The sequence below is a fragment of the Haliaeetus albicilla genome, chromosome 18 (assembly GCF_947461875.1).
Source record: "Haliaeetus albicilla chromosome 18, bHalAlb1.1, whole genome shotgun sequence".
Taxonomy (NCBI): domain Eukaryota; kingdom Metazoa; phylum Chordata; class Aves; order Accipitriformes; family Accipitridae; genus Haliaeetus; species Haliaeetus albicilla.
The window spans coordinates 6,385,639-6,403,583 of record NC_091500.1 but is presented as its reverse complement, the minus strand read 5'-3'; the positions used below and the strand labels follow the sequence as shown (position 1 = coordinate 6,403,583).

General features: G+C 40.8%; 1 protein-coding gene across 2 annotated transcripts in view; it reads left to right on the top strand.

Annotated features, from left to right (window-relative positions):
* RCAN2 (regulator of calcineurin 2) overlaps positions 1 to 17,785 on the top strand; it is a 93,285-nt gene extending 75,500 nt beyond the window's left edge. For both annotated transcript variants that reach the window (XM_069805620.1, XM_069805621.1), the window contains 3 exons: positions 173 to 346; positions 2,402 to 2,573; positions 10,573 to 17,785. In XM_069805620.1, coding sequence (XP_069661721.1) covers positions 173 to 346; positions 2,402 to 2,573; positions 10,573 to 10,733 — 507 coding nt within the window. In that variant the 3' untranslated portion in view covers positions 10,734 to 17,785. The remainder of the gene's footprint in view (positions 1 to 172; positions 347 to 2,401; positions 2,574 to 10,572) is intronic.
* The last annotated feature ends 160 nt before the right edge of the window (positions 17,786 to 17,945 follow it).

The window sequence follows — 17,945 nt, the reverse complement described above, 5'->3', positions numbered from 1 at the left end:
TTAGTGTCTTTTTATAGAGCCCTTATTAGTCTGTGGACACCCACCCCCAAAGGCCCCAGGCTGAAACCTCCTAGTTAAACAGTTGTTGTCAAGTTTCAGATTATCCTTGGGCACAGACTGATGTGACAGAGCACAAAGTTAATCTTCAGCATTATTTCTTTTTCATTTGCAGGAAAAATTTGAAGGCTTGTTCCATGCCTATGATGACTGCGTGACATTCCAGCAGTTTAAAAGCTTCAGGCGCGTGCGGATAAATTTTAGTAGTCCCAAATCAGCTGCTCGTGCCAGAATAGAGCTGCATGAAACACAGTTCAGAGGGAAGAAGTTAAAGTTGTATTTTGCACAGGTAATGAAATCTGGTACCTACTTCTATGTTAGTGCATAGCTTTTATAGAAACATTGTGCAGTAACACTGAATAAAAGTGATAAAGGTTTCTCCCATGCCCAATCTCTCTGCTAAAAGATTACTTAAACATCCTTATGTTGCCTGAGCTGTACCTGCCCAGTGGGTCTGCAGTAAATCTCAAGGACCACTTAGGACCCAAGTTGCTTATTCAACACACAGAATTTATATAGCTTAGAACTGATTTACAACTGATTGGGTCTTTTCTGTGGGTAACTCTCTAAACTAGCTATAAAAAAGGCGGTAATGTAAAGTATCATAAGTTCGTAAAAAAAGTAGGGCTGAATTATTTGACTGCAACCCTGAGCCACAGTCAGGCTTCTTCCTGCCTTTTTTTTTTTTTTTTTTACTTACTGGATGTATGTGTGAATTTTCTATTAAGTTCAAGTAAAAGGGAGAAGGTGGGGGAGAACAACACCCCTAGCCTGGGAGTGTAGGTGATTATATCCATCTGTTGGAAGTGTCAGATGGGGGTTCAATTCTTGGCCAAGGGAGAGAGAACCCAGATCTCCCACAGCCTGGGTGAGTACTAGGCCCCAGCCAGGATGTAGAAAGGTGAGGGAGGTTGAGAACCCGACCACAACCTCTTCTGAATGTATTTTAATAAATTGCTGTGGCCACTGTGGCTTATGGAATACTCACTAGTGCTTAAAAGCAATGTAAGTGTGCTTTAAGCTGCCAGATTGGTCCTTCAGAGGTCTTAGGTTAAAGGCAGGGTCATCTGAAGATATCAATCAAACCTAGGAGGCAGTTACATTTTGAGCCTCTACAGCCTGGTCAGAATAGGAGCGGTTTTGAGCTTAGGCAGAGCAGAACCTCAGGAACATGGGAAACTACAGTTGTGAAATATGCTTAATGGGTTAGATGAGTTCAGAAGATCTTACAGTTGGATTTAGGTGTTGACAGTTACCTCAATCCCATTTTATATGCCTTAATCTCCTAGATCTGGCTGTGATTTTTTTCTGAAAGGTTTCCAAACCTGCTGTTAAGCAGATCTCAGAATCATTTCACTCTAACTGCACAATCAAGAGGTTAATAGGAAACTTAGGATAACACAAGAAAAAGAAAAGTGTGCAGAATAGTGATTAGTCTCCATATCTAAGCTGATTTCCTGCAAAGCCATTTAGGTATCTGCACTACGCTCTCCAGTACATGCAGTCTTAAAAGAGCTTGTTAGCTGTGTCCAGGGAATGAGTATGTGGAAGCAGCACAGTGTCTGGAGCAGTGTATGTTTGTATGGGCCTCAGCCAGACTGAATAAGCACTTCAGAACTAGAAGTTCTGGGGAACATGGAGTTGAAAGACCCTAACTGGCTCTTTGCAAAACCCTTTGTGGTATAGCAGGGTGCTGTCTCAGGCTTGCTGTCATGCAAATGCAGTTTATTGCTTCTGGGCCCGAGCTGGTTGTAAACTTGCTCAGGTATGGCTGTAGTATAATTCATTTATGTTGAGACTTCTTTAATATATCAGAAAAAAGCAGGAATTAAACTAGATAATTTAAGATGGAAATAAAATGAGAACACTTAGTTGCAAATTACTAAGGAACATGTTAGATTCCTTTCTCATTTCAGCTAAAGAAAACAAATCTTCAGAAACCTCTCTGAAATTACTGATAAAGCCTTGGTGCAGGACTTACTGGTTTCTTGTTTAATGTCTGGTTTTATTTAGGAGTTTAGGCCAGTAGATCACAACAATATCTTTTCTGCCTCAAAAATCTCTGAACTAGCAGCTGTGGATACCAAAGCTTTGCATGTATCCTCAGAGAACGTATACAATAGGCACAAACATTGTAGCTTTGCTCATATAACAGCCCCCCACAGTGTATTTACTGTAGAGAAACCATCTGTAAGGTTGAGATGAAATTCATCTCCAGGCCTTCTCTGCTGAGACTGACGCTGAAACCCTGCCTGGGTGGCATTTGGTATTAGAAGTGTATGATTTGAGTAATCATTCCATTTACCCATCCTATACTAAACAATGTATTTGTTATGCTTTAAAGATTCAGACCTCCGAGACAGATGGAGACAAGCTTCATTTGGCACCACCACAGCCTGCAAAACAGTTTCTCATCTCGCCTCCAGCCTCCCCACCTGTAGGGTGGCAACCAATAGATGATGCAACACCTGTCATCAACTACGACCTCCTTTATGCAGTTTCTAAGCTAGGACCAGGTAAGCTTTTGGTCCTTGTGTGAAAATGTGTCAGAAAAAGCAGATGAGAGAACAGCAGTGTAGAGAATAACCATAGAGGAGGTTGAGGTAAAGCCTGTAAGTTGCGTTAAAGCTTTAGATTTAAGTTGATGCATGTCAACTGGTTGTTTACTTAAGAATGAGTTTTACCATATGTATGTTCAGAATTAGATCCTGTCTGCAGCTCGTGAGCGTGAGTTTTACCGTATGTGTGTACAGAATTAGATCTTATCTGCAGCTAGTGAGTGCTATTTGATTGAATAGCAGATCAGAGCTTGTTTACACGATTTATTGTGCTTGGATTTGTGCTTAGATGAGACAACTGATGGTTTATGTGGGGACTGGATAAATGCTTGTCCATGAACTTGAGGAGTTTTTGTTTTAAATCACATCTGCTTGGTACTGCTTTCCAAGATGCAGAATACCTCTTCAAATGTTTAGGCATCACTGCATCTCCACCAGAGTGGAGAATCTCTCATGTTAACAAGTTTGTCGAGACAGAACTACCATTCCCCAATCCTAGCAGGATTGCTCTGTTGAGACTGCCCATTTTCTGTTGAAAACTGTATGCAGAAGGAATGGGATAAGTTGTAGCCTCTAGCAAAATAGGATAGATGTCAGTGGATAATGCAGATAGACTTTCTTCTGTGTTTCCATCTTCAGCTAATGCCAGGAATTGAAGCTAGCTGGGATTTTCAAAACAATCCTTTCCCTAAGAAAATGCTCATCTGATGAAACCAAAACTTTTCACAGGAGAGGATTAGTTTTGATTTAATTAAGTCATCTTTACAAATAGTTTTCTTTCAAAGCTGTTGAAGCATCCTTTTTTAAAATTTTCAAAATGGAAAAGATTCCACTTCCAGGTCTAAGCAGTATCATTTAGAAATTGTCTAATTTACATATGTAAGCCATAGGAAAAAATAGCTTGTTAAATTATTTTCATATTGAAATAAAACACTTCAGATCCAATCTAATAACAATTGGGGGGTGAGCTCATGAAAATTTATTAGAGTTTATTTTTGAAATTCTTGTGGGATGAGAGAATTTTTTTCTCCCCAGCTGTACTGAAGATGCTGCTCTCTTGTTCTAAGACTAGCTTCCAGTTGCAGACATCTTATCACTGGGGCTTTTGTGTAACTCCACCAGAGTAACCCAGAGCTGAAGTGCATGGGGTGCAGAAGAGATGTGTCATGATTCACAAGGTTTGCAGGATCACCTCATATCTTTTTCACGTGGGATCTCTCACAGGGGGAAAATATGTATCAGAACGTCAGAGATTCCTGTGTTTTATTCTTCTTCAGCAGGAAAGCCCATAGAAAAGGGCTGTCAGGTGTAACACTTTGTACTATATTGCTTTTTATTTCCAGAATTGATGCTTTGCTTCTAAACTGCTGAATAAAAGAAAAACAAAAAACTCTTTTTTTTTTCTTTCCTTTGATGCAGCAGTGTTATAAATGGAAACATGTAAACGAATTCCCTAGCTAGCTGGGTAATAAATCGATTCCTGTTCTAGAGCAGTGGAATGTGAAATATCACTCATTGTCCCACACTCTGGGACAGCTTTGCGTGAAGGTCATATTCACCCGTATTTAAGGAGCCTGCAGGGAGCAATATGAAAAGTCATTGTGTGCTCTCTTCTTTCTATTTTTAGCCCTTGTTAGAGAGATCAATTTTAGTTAACTGCAGAGGCGGTTTTAAAATAGTGTTGCAGTTCTCAGTTGTGCATTTACTATGTTTAGAATTTCATTGAAAAACAAATCCCACCAAAACTCATTTCTCAGTATCACATCAGTAAAACATACTGCTGTATGTCAAATGACACTTAGTCTCAGCTAAGTTAGATTTTTTTTCATTCAAAAAACACAATTAAAAAATATAACTACGGTTTGTCAGCTATCAAAAAATACTCACTGGCACAGTTGTTTACAGAACTCTGAATGTTATAGCACAACTTCTATGTCTTTAACTTGTGAGGAATCTTTCCTATATTAAATACACTGATTTGGTAAGATTAATATCTGAGGACCAGGAAAACTCATTTGAGCGTGTAAATAGTGAACAGTTTCTTGTATGTCCTCAGTACAAGATGAGTTTTACTGACCTATTTTGCGGGAATGTAAGATACACCACTTGGACACAGACCCATGCTACTGTCCCATTCCATGAATCGAGGTCATCTTTCACAGTACGCTGCCATAATCATCATAGCCACAAAATTAGAGACTAAAACTGTCCCTAGGCACAAAGGCTGGGAGATTTGCTCCAGAGTAAAATGGATAGGCTGGAAGCTAGTTAACAGATTTGCTGTGTGTTCTCTTTTTCCAAGCTCAGTTTTGGGACAGTTTTGGGTTTGTTTTTTTTTTTTTGCAGCCTTGTGGCTGCAGCAATGACTGTCTGGCATCCGAGAGGTCTAATGGAAAGATTTCTTTTTGCTGTGCACAAAAAGAAGCTGTCTTTTGGTCCTTTGACATTAAATTCAGACAGGTAAGGGTGCATTTACTTGTTAGGGAAGACCAAGGCATGTTTAATTAAGTTTCTGGTTGATTGATGTATATTCTTACTTTCTGCAGATGCAGACAATGAGCTTTAAACAAGGCATGACTAGAATGCCATAGACCTGTCAGAGCCAGCAACTGTGACTGTGCCTGGTTCTGACTACCAGCCTACAATTTTTTCAATATATTGCAAATAAAGAAGCGTGATCATTAATCTCTTTGATGAAGAACACTTCTATTGTCAAGCAAACTTCCAGTAGTTTAAAATACTGATGAAGATACAAAGGCATTGCACTGAACTAGGGTGGTAGTTTGGCTGTTTGCCTATCAGGCCCAGGTTGTGTCTCTGCCTGGCCTGACTTGCAATGTACCAAGCTGTTGGCTCGTGTAGGCCCTCATGTCTTTTCCATAACATTTTATAAGGTCTTAATTTCATCCCACTGAGGAATACAGGAAATAATTTTATATGAGAAATGTTTGTAAGGGGGAGGGGGGGGAATCTCCAGGTCTAGGCTATGTGTATACAGCAGAGCTGCTCCTCTCAAAAGTTACAGTTTACGAACCATTACCATCTTGCTGGCATTAGAGTAAGTCCTTATTTTCTGGAAAGCAGTCCTACCCCCTCCCTGTCTATCCCCAACCTGCATATTTCTTCCCTCTTTCCCCCATGGCCTCTTTCAAACCTGTTACCCCAATTTCTTCTCGACAGACTGCCCTGTATTCCCTCACTTTCTAAGTCCATGCTCTTCAGAGTGCCTTTCCCCAGGGTCCCAGGTGCCACCCTGGCCTCCCCTTGCCAATCTCAGCCTCTGCCTGCTGCCCACACAGCATTTGCCCAGACAAATTGCCTTTCTCCCGTGGCTTTGATTCACGGATCATGGCTCCACTGATGAGATCTGCGCTATGCAATAACACACAATGTAGGTCAGGGTCCTGAGTGCGTAACTGCTCCATGTGCTCCCCAGTGTGATTTCTCCCTCTGTCACTTAGCACTCGCCTCCACAATTTCAGGCACTATTTGAAAACCAGTGCAGGCTGGGCACCATCTCCAGCAGCCCATATAGACGAATTTGTACCAGTTTCAGTTCTCTCTACATTTCCCACTCCTTCATCAGCATTCCAGCAGGCTTTGCACCTCCTAAATGCCTTCAGGCTATGCTCCAGGTCATGGAAAATACATTTTTCACATTATGAAAGCACCATTCTGAAGTGTTACAGATGATGGCTCTTAGGTCCACAGTGGTACCTCTTGGGACACAAAGGAGACCCTGCAATAGTCTGTGCCACTTGGCTGCTGGGTCTGCAAATGATTAGTGGTCAGAGGAGGGGTTGGGTCAGGGTTTCATTTTTGTCTCTGAGCCATTAAGAGGTAGCCATTCCTGCCATGCTCTAGCTGGGTTTCTTGAGGAGGATGTGTAGCTCTTGCCCCTGCTCCGCCCTTGGTTTGGCTTACCCTTGCACAGGGGAAGGGGAAAACGGGGAAGAGCAGGACCCTGCCCAGTAAATGCTGCACACAGGGACTTCAAACCATGTCTCACACGGCAAGTTTTCTATGCCCAGGTGTTTTCAAACTCTCATGTTTGTTCTCTCTGATTGAAAGGAATTACTAAATACTTCAGATGACTTCCAGAGAGGATTAAAAGGGGTGGAGGGGCAGGCAGATGGGTGATAGATAAAATTTTCCATCCCTGCCCTTCCTCTCCCCTGTGTTCTGTGCCTGCTTCTGCCCTTCCCTCCCCTTACCAGGGGCAGGGTACAGGAGAGCTGCTGGGTGTAGTAGAAAGCTCTCCCTCTGCCTTGTTCTGCCAGCCTGGATAGGAGGGTGCCCTTCTCCTGCAAACATCAGTAATGGACTTCCAGAGAGCAACTCCTCCATATTGCGCATGGCAGATCCATGCAGCAGAGCTATTATATGGGATGGGTTGTAGCTCTTCCGGAATAAACATGCACCCGTGCAAAGGACTACCCGTTATTTGTACCATATTTTTTGTAAAGCACTTGGATGAAGGGACTACAAGGGGAAGGTATTTTTATGAAGCTAATGACACGTTTAACACAGAATGGACAGCTCTGAACCCATTAACCTTTTACCATGAGTCAGAATCAGGGATGAGGTAGCTGCACAGTATCATTACCATTTCTTCATTATTAATTAAGTGTATGAACATACTCTTTGCTGGACAAAAGTGCCTCATTAGACAAGAGATGCACCATCAAAGTTCATAGTACTGATTCACAAAGGGATAGAAAATCACATGCCGTTATTTTTATTTCTAAAATACCCTAAGTTGCTTTTGTGCTGTTCTTGGGGTCATCTTATTTGCGTCACCTGAGGCTGTGGGTTTGCTTGTGGCAAATGTGGTCACAAAAGGTAGTGCCAAGTGACATAAAAGCAGCTAGGCCCACTGTTGAATGGTGAAACTTCAAATTCCTGTTTTTTTTTCTTATGTGAAACAAATGAATAGAGGGACACCGCTGCTATTTTCAGGGGTTAGGAACCTTTTCTGACAAATCTATATGGTGGAGGTGCCACAGCTGAATTCTTCCCTGCATTATACCCTGAAGGCAGAGTTTAGATGTTCGAGCATATTTGACAAATTTTGTAATATTTTTCTGAGTAAATTTATGTTAGCTTCCATTGTTATCTCAGCTTATGTGAATATTTAAACAACTTAATAATAAGGGATAGAGACAGCCCAAAGACTGCTGGAGGAGAAAGACACCTCTCCCCAAGAATCCTTTGGCTTAGCCTGTAAGAGTTCTCCAGGCAAGCGGGAGAAGCAGGAGCGGTGGGGCAATGTAAGGCCTGAGAATGCAAAGGAGGCAGCATCAGAGACAGCTGAATGAGATAGCTGGAGAAATGCTTGAGTGATATTAACTACAGAAGTTGGTGAGTCTTAACTATGCTAACTTGACTTGCTACTCTTAGCTTGGGACAACCTGTATGTCTTGTAAACCTAACTCGATTGCAGTGGTTCAACCATTACTCCACTAGCTTAACTGCTGCAGATTTAGCTCAATTTTTTTTTTTATGCTGGAGGTGTTGTTTAAGAGGAGAGAAAAAAAAAGCAGAAGGGAAGGGGTAATCTGGCTGTTATCTATTGGATTTTTATTTTGTACTTATTACCCTAGTATTTTTCTGCAAACAATGGTTACATTTAGGAACAAGACACGGCTGTATAAAAGTCCCATAGTTACTGTTGTCCTGTTCCTAACTCAGCCATAAAAAGGTTTTCTGCAGTTTGAGCCACAGTTCTGCAGGCATGAATAATTGTGAGTACAGAACTGAGTCTGCAGCTCATTTATGTTCAGAAATAACCGTATGCCTTAAAAACCTGATTTATAAGTGCATCACATTTTGATTTGCAAAGTGACATTAATTGCTGTTGCAGTTACTTGTGCCAGAGGCATCTGAATATTTTTTCCTTGTGTCTGTAGTTATTTCCACTGTTCTTTTTCAGCAGAAAAAGTCCTTCTGGGAAGGATTTGAACAGTAAAAGAATGTGGCATTTGAACTGAGATTATTACCTTTTAAGAGGGCAGTGAATCTGATTTATTTCATGGTGCTGGTGTATGAGGAAAGGGCCCAGCATTGTGTGTGTGCAGCACTGCAGAGCTGCTTGTAGCTGACAGTGACCAATGTAGCCTTCGGTGCTGGTTGGCAGCATTGACGTCAGACCATAGCTGAGAAATTAGCTGAAGCCCAGAGGGAAAATAGGCAAAGAAAAACCATATAATTTCTCAATGCAGCACAACCAAGCTATTTCTCTTTTTATATTTTAGCCTATCAGCAAGACCTGTAATGCTTTGCTCAATTTGGATTCAGAGGAAAGGTTGCTAAAAATAGAGCAGTTAAATGTCAACATTAATGGTATCACAGCAGTAAAATATTTCTCACAGCAAGATGCCTGACTTATAGCTATTATTCACTAGTTGCCGACTGTTTTTTAGGCAAAAATGCAGAATGTCGTCTAGTCGCAAGCCACCCAGTCTTATTTGAACGAAGAATTTGTCAGCACAAATACCATGTGATGACAGTCCCAGAACTGCGTGTGCTAATGAAGGGCCAAACCTGCAACCCCTTCCTCACATGAATTAATCTGCCACAAAGTTGCTAATAAATAAAAGTCCAAATTAGTAACATGAGCAAACTGCAAGTGCTTTGGGGTAGGGACTGCCATTTCACTTTCATCGTACAACACCTAGCCCTGCCAGGTTCTGCCAGTGATGCAGGCGTTTAGGAGCTGTTGCACCACGAATACAGGTCAGCTAGGTATATTGGGCCTCACCGTCGTCATCTCAGAATATTTTTCAGGAAATATGCAGTGGTTCTGGACCAGTCTTACGGAGAAAAAACCAAGCTATCAGGTGTGCGTGTGGTCACTGTAAGCCTAGTTCAATTTAACTGAGGCTTGTGGGTCTTGGAGATGAGAGTGATGAGAAATAGTCCAGAAGGGGGCAAGCGCAGTATCTGGAATGGTTTCTAGTTTTCAGTGCTGTGAATGGGTCTTTGTCACATCTGAAAGACCAAGTCATCCTGTCAGAAATGTCACCGTTGGGACTTTTTTTTCTTTACAGTCTTAAATTAATTCCTTGCAATTTAATAACCAATACCTACTTACATCCTGTGTACAATCCACAACACATGTAGTGCCAACAGACTGAATGCAGGACTGGAAGTCCAATGCCTGATCTTGATTTTCCTTTGTTTGCTTGTGGACTCTTGCAAGTAACCACCTAAGCCATATTAATCTTCCTCACAGGAGTACTGGGTGGAGACTTAAATAAGGAATGTATACTTAGAAAATCTAATGTACTGTTTAAGCATTTAGTCTGGTAGTGAGCATTTATAGACTGTACTCTGTAGTCTCATCTGTAGAGACAAAATTTGTTTCAGTCTCAGCTAAAGAGCTTTGAATCTCAAAATCCTTCTGGAGCAGATACATGTATTTTTTTATTTCTGGAGCAGTTGGACCAAGTGTTGATGTCTGTCTGGAGGCAACAAGCTGCAGAATCTAGTGGACTTTAAATGGGACTGGAGCCATGCTAGACTGAAAGAAAACAACAACAACAAAAAAGAATAACCCTAACCCAACAGGTGTGACATGACTTCAGACCAAATGTTTGATAGGTTGGATTCCAGTCCCTCTTCTTAGCCATGAACTTCTGTGTTCTCTCTCCTCTTTGTACTTTTTTTTTCAGTGCTGTTGGTCACTAATATTGGTGTAAAACACCATTATAGACAACCAAGGTATTTTATTATGCCTTACAGACCAATGATCACTGCCTCCCAGGGGCAGGATCCCCAGAATCTGTTGTGATAGCTGATATTGTCTAGCCATGCTTGCCCTCACCTACATTTAGGAGCAGCACACGCTCATCTGCCCTATCCAGGTACAGGAGTATTCTGCAGTCCAAGAGCGCCATGGTCTGTACTGCTACTCAGACTGTTGTCTTTTGATCTAACTATTTTTCTCTGCTTCCAGGGGAGAAATACGAGTTGCACGCAGGAACAGAGTCCACTCCCAGTGTGGTAGTGCATGTCTGTGACAGCGACATGGAAGAAGACGAGGACCCAAAGAATTCTCCAAAGCCAAAAATCATTCAAACCCGACGCCCTGGTCTGCCACCTCCTGTATCTAACTGAGCCTCTCCGGCAGAAGCAGCACTTCTCTCCTCCAGCACAGCTCTTGGTTTTTGTTTGCTTTGTTTTGTTGAAAGGCAGCCATTGCCTTTTGAGTACCAGACATTAAACTCATTGAAATCCCTTTACAGTAATCAAGCCTATGTAATAAAAGGGCTAGGAAAAAGATCTTTGTATATGTAACCATATCACACACCAACTAATAGATTTTTCTGGAAAGGACAAAACAAGGCTGAAGAAACAAGGGAGGGTTTCAGTCTGAGGATTTTTTCACAGCTATAATTTGCATGCTGAAACACCACTACCAGAGAGATCATTCAGGGTGGGCAATTAGGCTGATAGCAGGCTTGATATTCAAACTCCCAGAATACTTGCTATTGCCCTTCATCAAGCAGCCTGCTCCTCTGACCTCCTCAGTTCCCCACCAGACCTTAGTCTTTTCCCTTTTTTTTTTTTTTTTTAAAGGGGGGCATGTGTGTTGTTTTTAATCTACTAGCAGCTTGGTGGCCTTTTCAATCCCCCTGGAGTTTCTGTAAGGAATACTATCTTTGCAACATTTTTAGAAATATCAGAAAAACACCCTCTTCCACCAACAGCTGTAGAGTAAATTCGTCCTTAATGGTGGCAGGGATGTGAGACAGAGCTCTCTGGGCTGAGAGATAGCAGCTGGCTGGAGGGTCTGGTGTCTTTCAGTCCTTCTCTCTAAGGAGAAGGGAGCCAGAATATCAACAGGGATTGTCATTTTATCTTCCATAAAGGTATGAGTGGTACTTCTGAATTTGAGGCAGAAAGAGAAACTGCTTATTTAAGGAGGGATTCATTGCTCTCTGTCGTAGCTGTAAGTTCTAGTAATGATATAGGCTGAATGCTTTCCTAGTGGTGTGTTGAATAGCCCTGAAACTGTTAGTAATTACTCGTACATCTCTAATATTCAGACCTTTTCCTTCCCCACTTCCTGTGCTTTAAAGCCCTTTTTGAGCTGTATGCAGTTTGGGTTTGTGGAGGTGAGGAGAGGTTAGTTGGTGTTCTTTTGTTGTTTTTTTTCTCTTTTTTTAGGCCAAAGAAAACAGGACCATAATTACACACTTGAAATTAGACTGCATGCAATTGAATCCCCTTTTTTCACTCTGTCCTGCATGTTTCTTTCACTTGCACTGTATACTGGGTTACAAAAATTGTTCTGTGTTTTCATCATGGCTGACAGCAGGCAGATACTGGATTCCCTGTCTGGCAGACCTTCCATGATGATTTTTTTTATGCATACTTGTCCTTTTGAGAACATATTTTCTAGACATTTGAGCTCAGATTTTGCATATATTTAAGCATGCACTTAATTTATGCACATGAGTAGTTCCACTGAAATTAATACTGCAGAAAACTGAGCATATGTGTAAGATACGGTGGGATTTTTAAGCTAATTAGCTGCAGCTGTACTCCCAAAAGTGACTATAAAATGGCACAGTGAGATTCCACGGTTTAAAATCCTTTACAAGTTAAAATAAGTAAATACATCTTGGAAGCTCATTCTAGGATCTGAAAAGTCAGCTTAGGTTCTGTAATCAAGATTTTTGTCATAAAACCTAATGATCTGGTTTCTGAGGGAGGGTTCCATTCTACCCTTAATTAGCAGTGAGGCTACAAGCTTCAGCAGAGTCAAGTCCCCCTTGCTGGGGTATTGGCTCTCCAGTACTTCCAGGAAGAAAAGCATGTTGCTTTGTCGGTGAAGACAGGAGATGCCATTCTCAACGTGCACCGTGAAGGATGTTCTGAGAATGAGGACTTAAGCATTCTCATATAGTTCATTCTGCGACCACCACAGGCCCCTAATATTCCTGTTGAGATGTAGTGCTTTACTTAGCGTATATCTATAATGTGATACTTGTTACTGCATTATGGACATCGTCGTGCGTGTGTTATACTAATAGAAGCACATTAAATACAGCAGAGACTGAACAAAAAATGGGGCTTTAGTATCTTCATGATATCTGTGTAAAGTTGTCTTAAAGTAACTCCTTAGAGGTTTCACTTCAATTATTTTTTCAGTGATGCATTTAGAAATGGTTTCAATAAATAGTCACTTACTACCCTAAGACTGTAACCTGATGTTCCTGTTGAAAACACCGTCATAGGCCACCTACAATATTTCAGAAGTAACACCACTGTTGTTTTTGAGAACATATAGAACGCTAAGGTCCATGGGTTTTAGACCAGTACAAACAGGGAGAGAAAGATTTAAACGCCTAAGGTTTTTTGTTGATACGTGCTGTATGGAAGAATTTACTGGCCACATCCTCGATTGATGTAAGCAATCAGACATCTTCTCCAATCAAATTTGATACTCTGGATTTTTTTCCATGCAGAAGTGTTGGAGGCTGAATCTAGTCCTTGTATCCATGTGCTTAAACTTTGGAGACTTGGTTCTGAACTACGGACTTTGGCCTCAAATGATGTAAAACTATACTGCAAATTAAAGCATTGGATCTTAAATGTTCTTTCTTCAAAGTGCATTTTCAGACATTTAAAACAGGCCCCTTTCAATGACTACTCTTTGTCTTCACAAAACTACGTAGTACTACCCAGGAGGGCGTGGAACATGGCTCACTGGTTAAAGCACAGAAATAGAAACACAACTACAAACCTGAAAATTCAAAGAAGCCTGTTGTAACTATGGTCAAAGCTTATGTATCACCTTTATGTGATAAAATAACGGTCATCAAGGAAAAATGTTTCAAGTATTACGGAATAATGTCCCCATCATAAAAGTAACAGGATTTGTGACTTAAAGAGAACCTGGTATTTTGCTAAAGGCTGGTTCTTGCCTGGCACAGAAGAAAGGCTTCTTTCAAAAAAATGCTGACCATCTGGAAGAGTAACTGCCCTATTTAATTCAGTAATTCACAGGCAAGAGTCCCTACTTACTTCAGTGGGAATTATCTGTTGTGTAGCATCTATGAACTCAGTCCCTCTGACTTGCACTTTTCACAGGGTGTCCGCAGTGCTAAAGTAGATTCTCTCATGTTGTAATAGTATAAATAAGAATGAAATCTCTGTGTTACATTGCAGCTTCTGATGCACAGTGACACAGACAGTGTCCTTTTAATTTCCTTTCCAAAGCAGGTGCCCATGGGAGCGGCTGGCAGCGATGCCCTGGGGCCCTCTTTTGGGTGGACATTGCTCCTGCTGCTGCTTGGAAATGGAAGGAGAAAATCAGGGGAGTACAGTTGCTGTTTCTGTTGCCTGCTGCCTGCTTGTCCTTTCTGACCTCTTCAGATACGAAATCGAAATTTTAATGACTTCCTAAGTACAGTTAAAAGGATGAAAACATTGACAACGCATGGAGAAAGGGTATTTTGGAATCTGCTCTTTTGGAACAAAAGAACAAAGAATTTTTGTGGCCTTGATTTTTGTAATTAAGACAAGGTAGTACAAACTCCCCCCTTCCTAACGTATACGTACACACTCAAGTACACTTTGTTTTCAGCAAGAAAACATGGCAAGAGCATCCCTTCCTCAACCATAACAAGACTACAGACATAGTTATTGTAAAGTGCTTTATATTATAAAAATGTGCCCCGTGCATAAATTGTTTAACATTTATTTAATCCTAAATAGGGTGGGAGAGGTGGGTTGTTTTTATTTTGGTCTTTTCCCCCCTCCTTCCCATTCAGCAACAGTGAAAAAGCTTTCTGCAAAAAGAAAGACTGTTCTTTGTACAGAGTAATGGACTGAACCATCGTGCAAGACTTGATTACAGTGGTATGTCTGAGCACTGTGACAGATTATGTTAGCGTTTCCATTATATTGTACATACTTTTGAAATATTCTATTTAGTCATATTTTATAGGAGTATTAAAAAGCTGTTGGCTAATTCATCACTTTTACACTTGTATAATTCAGAGCTTAGTTTGAAAAATAAATATGGCAAACAATATTTTTGTGTTCTGCTTGCATTGGCATTTTGAAAGGCAACATTTAAAGAGTTAAGCTCTATTAATAAACTGACTAGTGTGGTATATACCACTGGGCTCTCAACTGGTAGAAGTGAAAATGCTTAAATGGGTGACATAGGTCAAACTGTTTCAGTAGAAATTACGGAGAGAAAATAGCCCTCTTATTGGCAGGTTATGCCGTGTTCCATTTTAAACTGCTGCAGTTTCACAGTCACGTGAACTTGCACTGGTTTGCTGTGGATTTGGCTAGGTGTGTGCAAAAAAAGAACACAGCGCAGTCCCTGATGAGCAAAAGCACATCCCTGACAGCTAATGTGGTTCTTACTGTGCTTTTGTAATAATGGCTAAATACAGTGGGCATGAATGATTGAATAAGAAACATTGTAGCATCCAGCTACCATCCAGGCTGGGGAAAAAGTTCTATTAACATTAATTATTACAAAAATTGAAACTAATTGTTTGTAGTCTCTTGTGTCAATTTGTACTGGATCTTGCAAAGGATTGGAAACCAGGAGATGAGTTTGCTGATTAACTGTATTGTGAAATTCTTATATTTGATCACTGAGATCTGTATTTGGAAAAATGATTTATTTTTTTTCTGGGTGTGTGGCATAAAAGACATAGTTTTCAAAGGACCATTGTTCATGATTCTGAAAATTAGATCCGCTTAAGAAGCCTCATTGGAAATGTAAGCTCTGAGCTTACTGATTCCTTTTGAAAAGACAGGCCTTGACCTCTGTGTCTTGATTAGAAAAAGTAATAATCATCTTCTTATGGAATACTTGAGAGGTAAAATGCACTATAGGAGGTCTGATTTATTCTTCACTGTTGAGCAGCAAATGAGCTTTTCCCAACTACAGTAAGGTTCTTCATCTGATCGGACTGAAATGTTGCATTACCAACATGTTGATTGTGGCTCTTCCATCTTGCTTGGCACTCAGCATAGCACCTGGAAATAAGCTTCAGAGCATCAGTTGTGGATGGTAGAGAGCTGTATGTCCCAGAGAATCTCAAACTGGTCTTTGGTTGAGGACGTGACTCTGTGTGTGTAACTTCAGTACACACTTAATTTGTACACACAGATAGGCAATATTTATTTATACTGGGCATTTGTGCATGCAAGTGATAACATGCAACCTAACCCTGCACAATACTGAATAATGGGAGTTAAAAGTATTTCTCCCAGCTGCAGCAGGGGCCCGAGGCTTCCATGGCTCGTGCCTTGATTACTTACAGCTGAGGCTCTCTACACTTTACAACTGATAGTCTGGCTATTGCTGTTCCTTGTGCAGCCTCGTTTTTTTCTCCTGAAGACTTACAATCAAAGCAAGAGAAACGGTGATTTAAGAAGGACGAGTTGGAAGGTGCAGAGCAGACTGCAGCTCTGCAATTGGGTCTGTAGTTAGCAACTCTCTCCCTGATGATCGGCCCAACTTTTTAAAATGGATTCAGCAGCTCACAGGGGTTGGGTCCTTCAGTATTTTACTGCCCAATGATGGAATGTAGTCAGTTTGGTGGTGTTAGAGATAGACTTACGGGAACAGCTTGCTTGAAGACAGTATCTGTCACGAATCTGGGGAGCTGGAACAAGCTTTCTATGGAAGAGGGGATTCAAGTAGGTTATTGTGGATATCTGATTAAAGCTACAGTGCTTTCAGATCACATCCTCTAAAGAACCTTTACCAAATTTATTTTTGTTCCTTTTTTAGTGGTAAACATTTTACCACTAAACATTTAGCCACTTAAGACTTTCTCTCACATACTAGGATGAATTTAAGACCTTTGCATTTTCTTGATTCCCATCTGGCTAAGAAATCATATTTTGTATCTCTTTTACCAAAAGGCAAAACCAGGTATGGATTAAAGTCCCAGACAGATCCTCATTTATACTCATCCTCATGCAATGCTCTTGAATAACTAGTTATGCTAACAAAAAAACAAAACCCAACACTGCTTTTCCTGCTTTAGCACATCTTCTGGGGGGAGTCCAGCAGCTTTCAAATATCCTAGCCTCCTCTTAAAAGGAGATGTTTTTTCTAATGTGAGCTGTGCTCTCTTTTAAAATACACGTAGACTGCGGCATTCAGAGGTAAAATTACAAGGGAAGAAGTGTTGTAAAAGCTCCTTCCCACATGTCGAAGGGTTGAGTATATTTGCTTTGGCTTGGAGGGGAGGGAAGCTTGCACTGTTAGAGGTAGAGCAGCAGCAGCACTCCCGACTGAAGGGCACGAACCCCGAATGCCTCCACGGCAGAGATGCTCAGAAAGCATGGAAAAATAGCCTTAATTCGTCTCACCCCTTTTGTCAATTTGTTCAGTTGCTACACGGAGATTCTGGGGCTACAGCAAGAGTCATCTGTGGATCCTTTCAATATAGGATTGTGTGCCAATGCAGCAGCTACAAAGCCTAGAATCGGAGACATTTGTTAGTGAGGTTCTTGCTGGAGTAAGGCTGGGAAAGCTGTGAAGGGTGAGCAGCCTCAAAGTTAATGAAAAATGAAGATACTCAGAACCTTAAGACAGACGTTAGGATTTAAACCCATGTAAATGAGAGCTGTATGAAGAAGGGCCCATTTGCTGCCCCTGAGTCAGGGGCTTCTTCACCTGAGTTAAGAGTACCCAGCAAGAAGGATTAAAGTTCTCTATTATTACACACCAGAAAATCAGCCTTGTTTTAACAAATTCTTGTAATTGATCATTTATCTAGTATGAGAAAGTTGTGTCTACGTTAGTGTCACACAGATGTGTTCTCTTCACTATTTGGTTAGTGAAGGTAAATGTTTTGAATCCATTTTAGAGCAGAGTTCTTGTTCAGAAACTTCTGAAAGAAACGCCATCTGTAATGACTGACAGATCCTTAAGTGTCAATTTGGCAAGTTGTCCTACTGTGGGTAGCTGCAGAAATATTTCATGTATGTCGTTGTAGATTTAAAAACATTACTCATGTTTTCATTCAAGTGTCTGCATTTCTGACACAGATGTGACATATCTGTATATATTATAAATCAATACTATTTTTAACCACGTATTTTGTACAAATATTCACATTAGCTCTGTACTTCAGTGAAAATCTATTATGGTATTAAACATTTTGGTGGAATTAGCAGACTCCTTGTCCATGCCTTGTTTTCATTTTATAACTGTTTTAAGCAGCTGAGCCTTTTCTTACATCCAAGGCAAATATTATCATTTCCAGCTATTTAGAACAGTGCCTTGAATCCGTATACACCTATACCCTCTAGTGACTAATTCCAGCCACTGCAGAA